General features: G+C 41.6%; 1 protein-coding gene across 2 annotated transcripts in view; it reads right to left on the reverse strand.

The window, feature by feature from the left end:
- Positions 1-13947, reverse strand: part of ETV1 (ETS variant transcription factor 1) — a 55038-nt gene extending 41091 nt beyond the window's left edge. The window contains exons 1-5 of one of the 2 annotated variants that reach the window (XM_075271812.1): positions 13792-13947; positions 13233-13351; positions 11743-11830; positions 10930-10977; positions 1097-1150 (exon numbers count right to left, since the gene is read on the reverse strand). In XM_075271812.1, coding sequence (XP_075127913.1) covers positions 1097-1150; positions 10930-10977; positions 11743-11830; positions 13233-13277 — 235 coding nt within the window. In that variant the 5' untranslated portion in view covers positions 13278-13351; positions 13792-13947. Of the gene's footprint in view, positions 1-1096; positions 1151-10380; positions 10845-10929; positions 10978-11742; positions 11831-13232; positions 13352-13791 lie in introns of those variants that run through there. The other variant, XM_075271813.1, reaches the window with a different exon arrangement.
- Between the last annotated feature and the right edge of the window lie 265 nt (positions 13948-14212).

A 14212-nucleotide genomic window follows, 5' to 3' on the forward strand; every position in this document is an offset into this window, starting at 1 on the left:
TAGAGATAGATAGATAGGAGATAGATAGGAGATAGATAGATAGATAGATAGATAGATAGATAGATAGATAGGAGATAGATAGAGAGAGATAGGAGATAGATAGATAGATAGATAGATAGATAGATAGATAGATAGATAGATAGATAGGAGATAGATAGATAGAGTTTGTTTGACTTTATTGACCTTTCTGACCAGGGATTATTATTATGCAGCCGTTCCATGTATTTGGCGAGATGTGGCGATCGCTCCATGACGGCGCGTTGTCCCCAGTATTGGTTTCTTCTATCTCCCCGCTAGTTCTAGATCATTCTGCCGCCTGTGAGTTCTCCGTCCATGACAATGTAACCTCTAGGCAGCCCTAGATCAGGAAGAAAGAGGCCCCCAGCGAAGCTTCACCCCCTCCCCAACCACCATTGAGGGGGATATGACCCTAAGACATTCACTCCATAGGAGTAAAGAAGGGAGTCGCCCCGGGGTCACCCCATCCGCCTACATCAGGGTCACCAAGGGGACAGGGTAAATCCAGCACTAGGGGCAGAGTATGGAGGGATGTGTGAGCGGAGGACGGGGCATGCTGACTTTTGCAATGGGCGCCCTTCCTTCTCTGTGCGGTTATTTTTAGTCTGCACCCGGCATAGATATAAATATATATAATAAGACGATCAACCATGTAATCTCCTTAAGGCAACAGTTTATGAATGGGCAAGGGCCAAGTGTCCTTCCCACCATCGCTCACAGCCCCAGGTCACGCTTATAAGACGGACTGCAGCAGGCAGATGTAGCAGAGCCGAGTGTGCACACAACTCACTCACCGCAGGTAAACCTAATGCATTAACCCAAAAGGGGTTAACCTGATAAATTCCCCTCTGCTACATACAAGCATAGTGACCCATTAGCTGCAAATGGTATAGCAGAGAACTCCGACCTCCATTAGATCCCGCTTTACTCCATTACATTACACAGAATACAAACAATCACTTAAGAAAATTCTGAAGGAATAAACTGCAGGTTATAAAGAAGCTCTCGCAATCTCGCCGGCTCCTTAATAGCAGAGTAATGGAGGGGCCCGAGCCCGGCGGAGAGGCAGAGGACTTACAGTTATCAGCCTGGTAGTCGGGAACAAACTGCTCATCGTTGTCCGGCACTTGAGCTGCAAGAAGGGAAGAAAAAACAGGAATGTTAAAGATAGAATAACATCAAGAGAATACTAAGTAACACTATGATGGATGGATGGATGGATGGATGGATGATTAGATAGATAGATAGATAGGAGATAGATAGATAGATAGATAGATAGTTAGATAGGAGATATATAGATAGATAGATAGATAGATAGATAGATAGATAGATAGGAGATACATAGATAGATAGATAGATAGATAGATAGATAGATAGATAGATAGATAGATAGGAGATAGATAGATAGATAGATAGATAGATAGATAGATAGATAATGTATGTCAGGTATATAACTGTTCTCCATAGACGTTCCTATGTAGCAGAGCGGAGTTTGTGACCAGGCGGACAGTCAGCAGAGCCACAATATTATCCCCAGCTCTGCTACATTGTTGCTCTCTAGGTTCTACGCCATACAGCCATGTATTGTTACACTCGGCGCTCTCTATCAATCACACACAAGCAGTGTTCCATCCATCTATAGACGCTCGGCGGTGAATCGTCCGATTGTGCGCCCCTGTACAACAGCCCATTGTGCTTTGTTTCTGCAGAGATCGGATAGAATCGCTGGATATTTAGACAGTCACATAAAGGGTCATTGTGCGCATCATTAACGTACTAATGTTTTTGCTGTAAGCGCTACAAGATTTGGCTATGGAAGGATCTGATGGAGAACAATGCCAAAGAGACAACTGCAAAAGTTGCCAGAAAGTTCACGACAGGGGAGTCAGAAAAGGAGATTGAAATTCTCCAACCAGATGGGACGTACCCCGAATGTATTAGCAAGGTGGGGTACTCTAGAGGAGGGGGGCCCAAACTATGGGGGTACAGCAAGCCGGAGCTAGAGGATGATGTGAGGTGTAGAGTCACGAGGACAGAGAGAAAGGGGGATAGAGAGAGGAAGTAGTAGAAGTTGTATCTTTATCTTATATCAGGATAGATAGATGGATAGATAGATAGATAGATAGATAGATAGATAGATAGATAGATAGATAGATGAGAGATAGATAGATAGATAGATAGATAGATAGATATGGGAGAGATAGATAGATAGATAGATAGATAGATAGATAGATAGATAGATATGGGAGAGATAGATAGATAGATAGATAGATAGATAGATAGATATGGGAGAGATAGATAGATAGATAGATAGATAGATAGATAGATAGATAGATAGATCTGGGAGAGATAGATAGATAGATAGGAGATAGATAGATAGATAGATAGATAGATAGATAGATATGGGAGAGATAGATAGATAGATAGATAGATAGATAGATAGGAGATAGATAGATAGATAGATAGATAGATAGATAGGAGATAGATAGATAGATAGATAGATAGATAGATAGATATGGGAGAGATAGATAGATAGATAGATAGATAGATAGATATGGGAGAGATAGATAGATAGATAGATAGATAGATAGATAGATAGATATGGAAGAGATAGATAGATAGATAGATAGATAGATAGATAGATAGATAGATATGGAAGAGATAGATAGATAGATAGATAGATAGATAGATAGATAGATAGATATGGGAGAGATAGATAGATAGGAGATAGATAGATAGATAGATAGATAGATAGATAGATAGATATGGAAGAGATAGATAGATAGATAGATAGATAGATAGATAGATAGATAGATAGATAGATATGGGAGAGATAGATAGATAGGAGATAGATAGATAGATAGATAGATAGATAGATAGATAGATAGATAGATAGATATGGGAGAGATAGATAGATAGATAGATAGATAGATAGATAGATAGATAGATCTCAGAAAACGTGAAAAGAAATCTATAATAGCAGAATATTTAGTATTAATAAAGTTCTCCAAACATTAGGTGACGTCTAATCCACAATGACATTTTTGGGAAATGCCACTGAGCATCTGAATGACAGATCTGAGTAATGCAAACAAGTCATTAGGACGTCCATGGCACAAACAGAGTTAATGCTGCCAAATGCTCGGCTACATCATCCTCGGATTACATAGCCATCAATCACAATAATGAGAAGAAGAAAGCGGCAGAGCTGCGGATTAACCCCTTCCTGGCTGCAGCAGGCTTACTGGCTAACACAGTGCAAGGCAATGGGAACCCAAACCCTTCCCCATGTGCTGGTGGATCCAGTCTATTGTCCCTGTTATCAGCCACTGTCCAGAGAACTTGTCTACCCTCAGATCACATCTTATGAACCTCCGGAAATATCTGCAGCCCACATGTGACCAATATCCTCTTATTACTATATATTCCTATGAGATGTGGCCCTGTAAGGAGTCCTGCCGGGGCCCACTAACCGATATAAGACAGGTCACTGAAAAACTCACACTACAATCTGAAAGTCTTAAAGGGGAACTCCACATCCAAAGAGTCCAGCCATGATCATTCACACTAAGGAGCCAATGGTGTCATCAAGCGGCCATGAGAGTGGATGTTATATCTGCAAGAGCCGATCTCTTATAGCAGGCCTGAGCCAAGCATGGAGGACATGGAGTCCTAGGAGGACCAGCGGTCACCGTGCTCGCTCTGGCGCCGCTTATCAAAGTGCAAAAAAATATCAGTAAAAATCCAAGTGATACAGTGTCGTTTCCCCTGTACTGACAGTCTTGGGGTAAGTCCACATCTGAATGGGGCTTGTCCTTGTCACCAAAGAGCCCGGCCAGAAGATGCAACAACTTGTCAGGGATGGAAAGTGTTACAAGAAATCTGCAACATGTGAATATATTCCTAGAGGAGACTGTAGCATCAGTGGGGTCGTCTAGGCCGTCTATCGCTTCTATGGTCGCCACAACTTAACCGCTAAACCATGTAGGCCAGAAATATGGTAAGGATAATAATAATAATAAAATAAAATATATATATATATATATATATATATATATATATATATATATATATAATAAATATAAAAATAGCTAAATATAATTGAAAAATAATAAAACTAAATATTCTAAAAAAAAAAAGTTATAAAAAAATACAAAAACAAAAACCTAAAATAAATTAAAAAAAAAAATTTAGAATTTTTTTTTTTTATAAAATCCTGATAAAACTAATAAGATGTAAAAATCTATTTGTCCTGCGTACACTGCTGCCAACCGCCCATCAACAATGCTACGTTGCTTCTAGGTGCTAACAGTAAGTCTGATGCGCTGCAGTTCACAAAGGGTTAAACAGGGGACACGTAGCATGTCAGTGTATACTGCAGCCATATCTTTGTATTCGTGCCCCCCCCCCCCCCACAAAAAAAAAAAAAAAAAAAAGAGGATAAACAGCAACAAGTCCAGGGACAGGCCACATAGGGTGCAGGACACGGGACCCCCTCCTATTACTGAACGTCGAGGCCCCCTTAAAGGTTATCCGCTTCCAAATTTGTGGACAGATTTTTCTATTGAAATGAGAAAGGCGGTACAGCCATTGGACCGCAAATGGTTAACCACGGAGCCATCCTCCAAACACTACCAAAGCAGCCTTCAAGACCAGAACAAAACCTTGCTTATGGATGATTCATGTGACTTAACCGTTTTGTGGACCGCAAAAAGTGCGCAGACCGTTTTTCATCAACGTATAGGTCTGTGGGTCTTTGACTCACCCATATCCGTTTTTAATTCACAGCCCTATAAACTTGCATGGTCAAAATAAAGACTATCGCAACCAGTTCATCGGTTCCCGGTCCGCTACATGAGAACGCGTCCGTGTGCTGAAAAAAAACGGATGGATAGGAAATACGTTTGGTGACTACACGTTTACTGTATCCAATGAGAACAGGAACTGTTGGTGGTAAAGGGTTAAAGAATTCTAAGTATCAAGTGCCGGATACAAAGTAACAAATCGCCGCCATTGACCTGTGACCCGCGGTACCTACAGTAACGTTACCGTCTACGCAGCTCGTTTCTCGCTGTATAATCCTGCGCTAATAGCTATTTGGAGATAGAATCGGAAGCCTGTTTTCGCTTTATTATTAGCGGGTGCGGAGGTGGAGATGGGAGCTGGATTAACATCGACGTGCCAGTTCCAACCCACCCCCAAGATGTCACGCTTTTTACTAAATCAACAGAATCAAGGAAATATAACGGAGCTCTCAAAGAGACTCCTGACAAGACGCCTCGGAAAAAACGTAGAAGGGGCCGGTGGAGGGGGGGGGGGGGGAAGGGAACGGGGAAAGGAAAGGGTTAAGGTTTTAATTAAAACGAGCTCTATCCACTGTAACAATGACCTGCAGCCAAAGAAGACAGAAGATGTATGAGTCACTCTGCCTGCCAGTGAATGAGACAGCTGATCCCATGCAATTTCTCAAGACAAGCGAGCAAGGGCTGGAGTTCTGCCTCCATTCACAAAAAAAAAAAAACACACACAGAAGTCCACCATCAACCATGTGCGCCAACCACACGGCCGCGTCACCATCACACCCTTCTGCCCAGGAGAAAAAATAAAGTCAAACTCCATCGAAAGTCAACACGGACCCGGGCGGAGGAAATGGGAAGGCTCCTTAAAGGGGCACGCACCCGAGTGATAGGGCTGCATTCACACACATGCAGTTGTTGCAGTGTCGTTACCCCATGGGAATAGACTGATAACAGAAAGCTGCAACTTCTGTGCACGGATCCTGCAGCTGCTATAGAGTCGTGCACCCCAATACTGTAGGTTATAGGGTGGCATTATAGGGATACAATCACACATGCAGTATTTTTTTAAAATATAGATTGTAAGCCCCATATAGGGATATAGGATACAGGGATCACAATGTACATTTTTTTTTCCTATCAGTATGTCTTTGTAGAATGGGAGGAAATCCACACAAATACAAGGAGAACGTACAAACTCCTTGCAGATGTTGTACCTGGCGGGATTCGAACCCAGGACTCCAGCGCTGCAAGGTTGCAGTGCTAACCACTGAGCCACCGTGTTGCAGAGTCTCTACTCCATATAGGGCTATAATCACACATGCAGTTTTTGGTGCAGTTTTTTGAGCCACAGGGTCTGTGCCCCATGAATAGGCTGATAACAGAAAGCAGCAGCGGACTGACGGATCCTACCGTGTATGTACAGTCAATGCGCCCCAAGATGTTAGGGAGGGCTGGAATCACACATGCAGTTTTTGATGCAGTTTTTCTGACCTAAAGAGCGCTCTGTGTCTCTACCACTTATAGGGCTTCAATCACACTTGCAGTTTTTTGAGCAGCCATTCTCTATAGCAGATAACAGAGGACAACAGAGCGCATCCACCTACAAGACACACGGGGAAGACGTCCCGCTGTTTACCGCTCAGTTCTAAAGACGTGGATGAATCTTCTTGTTAAACATTTGGAATTTCATCCTAAGGACGCATGCACATGGCGCAGTTAAAACTGCAATGGGAAAAAAAAACTGTGTGCCCTGTTTTTGGAGCAGGTGAGACCTGTAAATAAAATCTCACCTGTAAAGTTAAGAAACGGCACCGAAGACGGCAGGGAGGGTTTTGTTCCATTGCAGTTTTTTCTGCACCCAACTGCAGTGTGTGCCTACACCCTTAAAGGGATGGTGTAGTTTGGGGTCCCCAAGTCATTACCATTGGGTCAAGGCAACCTGGCCATACAATTTGGATGAATGACCGCCAAACCCAGCGATTTTGTTGGGACTTGTCAAGCGTGTAATACGGGGGGGTAATATGGGGGTACATTGGGGCCTCCCAATTCTCTGTCAGGGGTGCAAGGAATGGGTTGTTGGATTTAAACATGCCCGATCCCTTTAAAGCCTATGCGGCGGCTTACTCCCCATTTCCTATTGAGAGCACCTGCACACTCTGCCGAGCGTACAAGACATTAGAACGGAATATTCTTTATACCTTTAGAACTTGTGTCATAAATAGATACAAAGTTACCATCTCATAGAAGAACATGGCAAGTAACAAACACAATGTAACGGCCCTGAGCGAGTGCCCAATGACCCCGATCATCCGTGTACAAGTAAACACTGCAACCTGGAAGCGTATAGTCACACTCAACGCAAAAAGTTTCCACGACTTTCCCATTCCTCTGGATAAGGTTTGTGAAAATCCAAGTATTGATACAAATATAACCCGTCCAGATATGGAGACAAAAATACCAAAAATAATAAGTGTCCCTATTCTAGACACCAATCCCGTACCCACCTTGGTCCCAAACTAGCTGCCTCTATCATTGGGATCCATGATGTGTCACATTGGGGTCATACCCGTGGCTGGGATGGGTTATGCGGACCATATGACACCGCCATATTGCTATTGTCCAAAACAGTGCCAAGGCTGGATTCCTACATGGTTCGGTTTCGGTGCAATTTTTTGAGCCAGTGCACATAAAATACATGGGTATATAAATAAGGGAAAACATTCCCGTCCATATGGATCCAGTTCACAAAAACTTCATGTATGTTTCCAGCCAAAAGTCAAGGCTATGCTGAAACTTTTTGTAACACACTGATTGTTTTTGACTATTGGACGACGGCTCCAGCCCACGAGACTGTCTAGAAGTCAACGGTTGGCCATGAACTGGGGTAGTAGTCAAAAATCAAAAAGTCTAGCCCTTTAGGGTCTGGGAATTGTCCCAACATTGAGACAGGTCATAGACAATAATCTCCAACTATTGGATGAAATGGACACATTTGGGATTTCTGTTGATATAAGGTCAATCTATCTCTTACCTAAAAAAATAAAAAACAAAATACAAAAACATACAAAATATTCACAGACTTAAGACCTTTAGGAGACGCGAGATCTAATCTGAGCTCCCTGACTATGACTCAGACGTAAAAAGAAAAAAATTATCATCGTGGAAACCTTGCCTCTAATAAGTCAGAGTTATTTTGACAGAGAAGCCTTAAGGCATGTTCACATTTACTGCAGAAATTTTTTGGAAATGGAAATGACTTCCATGCATGTGAATGGGGTTGTTTTTTTTTTTTCAGAAGGCGCATGGATTTCCGCAAGCCCCATTCATACAGGACAGTTACAGAAATTTCCCAATCATTCGATTTTTTTTCTGCAGGCACCCAAAGTTTTTGAATTTTTTGAAAAATTTTACGTTTCGGCAAACACAAAGCCCAAAAAGCTAAAAAACTGGGAGAAGGAGACTGTAAAAAGTCTAAGCTATTGCTACATAGTACACAAGTGGTAGTGCAAAAAAATTAAAATGTTCAAAACTTTTTCAAAAAGTTGACATCGTTCTTAGTTCCCGTTTGTTCCCCCCGACTACTCAATGACAAGGGGGGTAACAATGACTACAACTGACAATGGGGTACAAGGGATCTTCTCCAATTCCTTCAAGAATCAAAAAGTAAACTTACCAAGAACTTTACACCTCTCGGAGTCGATGCAGTGTTATCGACGCTCTACCTGGATATTGCGTTCCCAAATGGTTGATACTACAAGCTTTTAAAAAACTTATCGACCATTGAGGAGTCAAGTCGGAGTCAACCCTCCTCCCCTACCCTACGCAAATGGTCTATGGGGTATGAACCGAACTGCCCATCCTGTACAGGTAGACAGTCACTGTCAATAACCCAAAAACATCTCAACTTGCACAATTTGGGGTGAGAAAAGAAGAATTTCAAAGAGAATTTTTCAAAAAGTTGGGAAAATAAAACAAATACTACAGTTCAACCATAGAGGGCAACAGATTGGTTCAATGGGGGGGACTTGGGTAGTTTTTGGTCTACTACACCCTACATGTATCCACATTATCTATGGAACCAACTGGTAAAAAAAAGGGGGGGGGGGATAAAATTTCAGCATTCTAATAGAGAAGGAAAAAATAAAATCAATCGCTATGGAAAGAAGACGGCGTAAGCCTATGGGGCAGGGGATGGGTTAACAAGGAGATGGAGGGATCAGATTCCGTATCGTATAGTGGAAGCCTAATGATATTAGAGAGGTTTAACTCTTTGTAGGATATGAAGTCGTATCGGCAGGGGGAGAAGTGGAAGAGTAAGGTCATGGGGCTTAAGGCTGGCGAGACATGTATGTGATCTATAGGTACGAAGGTGCCCCAATGACCCAACATGGGAAGACAATCTCTAGGTCTATTAAGTAGTAGGACAATACTAAACCCCAAGGTTGCAAGTTTGCAAAAAAAAAACCCACAAAACCCAAAGAAGCAAAAAGATCACAATCTTAAGATTGAAAAAGTTACAGTTTTTTAGCAAATTTGAGAACTACGAAAGGTCAAAAACAGCAACAATGTATCCGGTGGTGACCATATAGATCATACATCAAGATATAATGTAACGATAATTAGAACGTCGGGGTCAGCCATAAAGTTGTCAAACCAAGACGTCATAATAATAATAGAGAAAAGCGAAATCCTGCAAAAAAATCTTCCCCTATACACAAGGTCTATAATAAGACTTGTCCCAACAGGTAACGTCGACACCAGGTGTTCCAGCCACGTTGATGAATCATCTGCTCGACGACTCATCTTATACGAGGCAAACAAGTGGGAATCAATGTAAAGCCTCCGATAATAGGACAACCGGGTCCAAAAAATAACAAAAACTCCATAAATACAGGATACAGTACAGAGCTACAGGGGAGATTCAGGCTATGGAATACTCTTCAGACTGTTCACACCACATGAAAAAAAATACATCAGAACCTTGGACATCAAAAGGGAATTTTTGAAAAAATTCTACAAAAAAAATCTACAAATATCAGCCTTACAGAACCTTCTTGTTCCAAGTGTATCCTATAGACAAGACATAGAGTAACGTATGGATAGGAATAGATCTAGACAATTAAAAAAAAAAAAAAAATTGCCTAAAATTATAATGCACGATAAAAAATAAAAATAAAATTGCAAAGATAAGAAATCGACCGGCAAAAAGTTTCCAGCAGCCGTCAGTCTCTGTGTGATCCTATATAGTACATGGATATAAAAAGCAGCAATAAACTCTCCGCATAGACCGGAGCAACTCAGAAAACCCAACAATACAGGAAAAAAAAAAGTAGAAAAATACATAAAACAGGTCAAAAAATCGACAATAAACTCCCTAATACAGTCAAGACTCTCCCTACAGGGTCAATAGGCAGAATAAGGCGAGATAACAAAAATCTAGACAAAAAATAAAAATAAGATAAAAAAAGAAAAAAAATATTAAATGCAAAATAAAATGTGGAAAAGGAATAAAATAGAATAAAATGTAACAATTGGCTTCCCCCAAGATTCCAGCCATACACACCTAGAGTCCTATGCTGTGCGCAAGGGGGGAAGAAGACACTGGCACTCAATTCTTGAAGCATCCCGTCCTCCTAAACTCACAGATACCAATTTCTGCCATCAGAAAGCTGAACACCAAAGAGTCATGTGTGCTGCTCAGAAGACGAGCGCGAGCCCCGTTCTGGCTGGATTCAGTCTCTGGAGGTGCACTGATATAAACCTGATCAATTGCAATTAAAAACCTGAAGAGAGGCTCCCAACTTCCAAGTCTTGCTGCATTAGTTCTTGCCAAAAGCAGATGTGATTGTGAGCTGGAAGCAATTTCTCCTGGTAATTTGTGATGACACTGGGTAGAGCAGCCCCTGAGTCCCCAAAGACAAACTCATCAGTCTCTCTAATGTATGCATGACACATGAGGTGGCTCTTTTAAAGCTCAATTAATTGGGCTGAACATTAAGACAGCAAGTTCAAGACTTTTTTTTTCTTCTCCCTCCTCTCCCTCCATCCATGATCTTGGGGGGTAACATACATTTGGCTTTTACATTTAGTTTTTTTTATTGAATTTTCTTACCTTCCGCAAGCCACGTCTCTTGCAACTGGCTCAGGTCTTGGAAAAGCTCTGTAGATAAAAGTTCAATAGTTTGCATTTTAATCCAAGGTGTATATAGAGATATTACTATGGATCTTAATTGGGCAGGGGGGAAAGTTATTGGGTCTGGCATAGCAAATCTCTGCAAACTATATCATGAGGAGTTTAGTATTTCTTTATATTACAGTGGGCATGGATTGTGTTGTAACCTGGACAGGGATGGCAGATACAGAATATACATTACATATATCTGATACAACCTGGACAGTTGATATTCCATATAGGACATACGGTATATAGGATATGTAGCAGTTACAAGCTGGATCGTGATATTCCATATAGGACATACGGTATATAGGATACAAACTGGATAGTGATATTCCATATAGGATACAGATCTGTTACAACCTGGATAGTGATATTCCATATAGGATACATATCTGCTACAACCTGGACAGTTGATATTCCATATTGGACATACGGCATATAGGATACAAACTGGGCAGTGATATTCCATATAGAACAGATATAGGATACATAGTCATAACCTGGATAGTGAGATTCCATATAGGACGAATATAAGATACACAACCAGGATAGAGATTTTCCCATATATGCTATAGAATACATAGACCATAAGAGATTTGGACCATGTGTGATGCAAAGGATCCAGCCCAATGTTCCATGTTAGGACTGCAGATATCATATCATAATAGAGATATATGGCATGTAATAAGGAGCCCATGAATGACTAGATCTCCACAATCCACCCCGAATCCTCGCCACACATCTCACCTTCTGAGTCATGAGCCAGGTCTCTATTTAAAAACTTTCTTTTCCTGCTATTCGTGCTTCTCTCATGGCAGATTGTCCCACTTTGATTCTAAAAACAGCAAGAACCAGAGTCTGAGACCAAGTCAGCTCCACGGTGCGAAGGAGAAGAAGAAGAAGCAGCAGCTTAAACACTCAGCAAGCTATAGCAACATAAATAGCCCCATTATATACTCCTTATTATATACTCCCAGTATACAGAGAGAAGCCTGCTGGGGCATCTGCAACACTGGAGCAACCAAAAAGAGAAATATTAGAATATGTTTGCACTGTATTAACCTCTTCCTGAGACGGTCGCAACATTGTAACAAATAATAGAAAGCCTGCAATGTTGCTGCACTGTAATAACCTCTTATGGAGGCTTTTGCAACGTTTGTAACCATAAGACTAAATGTTATGATACTCCATTTACTTCCTATTGGGGCTGTTGCGACACAAAGTTATGGTCACGCAGATTAACCCTTTGACGGGTCAGATAGAGCAAGACTGTTATACTACCAAACCTATATACAACATAGGAGACTAACATGTAGCAAAGTAACGCAACACTGTACACTATATACAAGTACTACAGGGGGGCCTAAATTATAGAAGTGCAACATAAAATAAGGATAACAGTAAAGTAATGCAGCGCATAGACTACATACGTACTACTGTAAGGTTCCTATATATGGCCTTTAGTGCAACATAGGAAACTAAGAATATCATGTAGCAAAGTAATGCAAGAATTACACTATATACAGGGACTATTGGGATGTACTGTAACCCCTATTCATTAATGGTACCATATAGATAAACAATTACACTATATACAGGTATTATTAGGGTTTATGGGGGTCCTAGTAGAGAAGCCCCTTGCTGTGCAACTTGGGATAGTAAGGAGGCCATGTAGCAAAATAATGCAAGACTGTACACAAGATGCATGAACTAATAGTCTTAGCGTCCCATGTCATATAAGCCCCTCATTAGTTCAACATAGGAAACTAATGCAAAATTGTACACTATATACAGGAGTTTATTGTAAGGGATTAGTACGACATAGGAAACTAAAGATATTATGTAGCAAAGTAATGCAAGACCAAGACAACTATATACTATATACAGGGACTAGTGGAGTTTATTAGAAGGGGTTAGTAAGACATAGGAAACGAGCGATACTATGTAGCAAAGTAATGCAAGACCAGACACCATATACTACATATACACTATATACAGGGACTAGTGGAGTTTATTAGAAGGGATTAGTGCAATATAGGAAACTATTAGCAACTTGTACAAAGCAACCAGCACCCTACAGAAGGGAACAGGGGGTAAAGTCAGGTATCAGACCCTATAGAGAAAAGGGAAAGTAGAGGAAGTTTGTAAAGTTGTAGAGTAAGATGTCAGGGTGTCAGTAATAAGACATGGTCGGGGTGTCAGTGATAAGATGTCAGGGTGTCAGTGAAGCCACTCACATTGGGGACCATGTAAGGCACTTGCTGATCATAAAATCCATCCATCCTTGGCAGATCCTATTTACACCTCTCTGTAAGTCACAACCTGCATTTATCTTGTGATTTCCTCAGGATCTGAGCTGTAAGGGAAACAAGATGGCTTTAGAGAAAAAAAAAAAAATCCCCATGAATGAGAGGCTTGTGCATTTGCATAGCTAATTAACCCTCCACAGTCCCATTCATAAATCCCTCCTCAGCTCAGCTGCATTTACATGGGAGGCTGTGGCTTCAGCTGAGGGGGGAGAAGACAGAAAAAAGCAGCAACAACAACAACAGGGCACATAGGAAATCCTCCAACCTGGCTATTGTGGGGCTAGTTAGTGGCCGGTGGCCCCCTCCCCTTACTCTCCTCTCCCCCTCTCTCTTTCCAAGGGCTGGAAGTGGGAATCAGTGATTTGCAAACGTGTGCACAACTAGTAATGGCGATCAGGATGATTTGCAGCGAGGCTACAATGTGAATTCTGCCATAGGGCTGACTATTGCATGCAGGAAAGACAAAAGTTCTTGCAAAAAGACCCACCTGATGGCGACTGCTTGCACCAAACTCCTTGCAAAATTTAATGAAAAGCATTAATTATTCCCAGCACTTCCCCCTGTGCAGGCTGCAAGCTCCAGTGACAGAGCTGGATTGTGTGGTTTTTCCTCTGCTTCTCCTCCAGGGGCCTCCTATCCAAACTACTGAGAGATCTCTCCCTCCCATTTGCTCTCTGTCTCTTTCACAGGATCAGATTTCTGACTGTCAATCAGACTTCCCTCTCCCTCCACCCCCCCTGATAAGGAAAACAATGGCTGCTGCCTGATCCCCCTCCTCCTCCTGCCCCCCCAGGGGATCTGTCACTCTGACCTTTCCTCACCCTCACAGTGAAATTCGGAAATGCTTGTGTTTTTACTCCAGTTCTATTAACTTCCTAAAACAACAGACAGGAGGCGAATCCGGCACA

Source organism: Leptodactylus fuscus, chromosome 4 (genome assembly GCF_031893055.1).
Source record: "Leptodactylus fuscus isolate aLepFus1 chromosome 4, aLepFus1.hap2, whole genome shotgun sequence".
NCBI lineage: Eukaryota > Metazoa > Chordata > Amphibia > Anura > Leptodactylidae > Leptodactylus > Leptodactylus fuscus.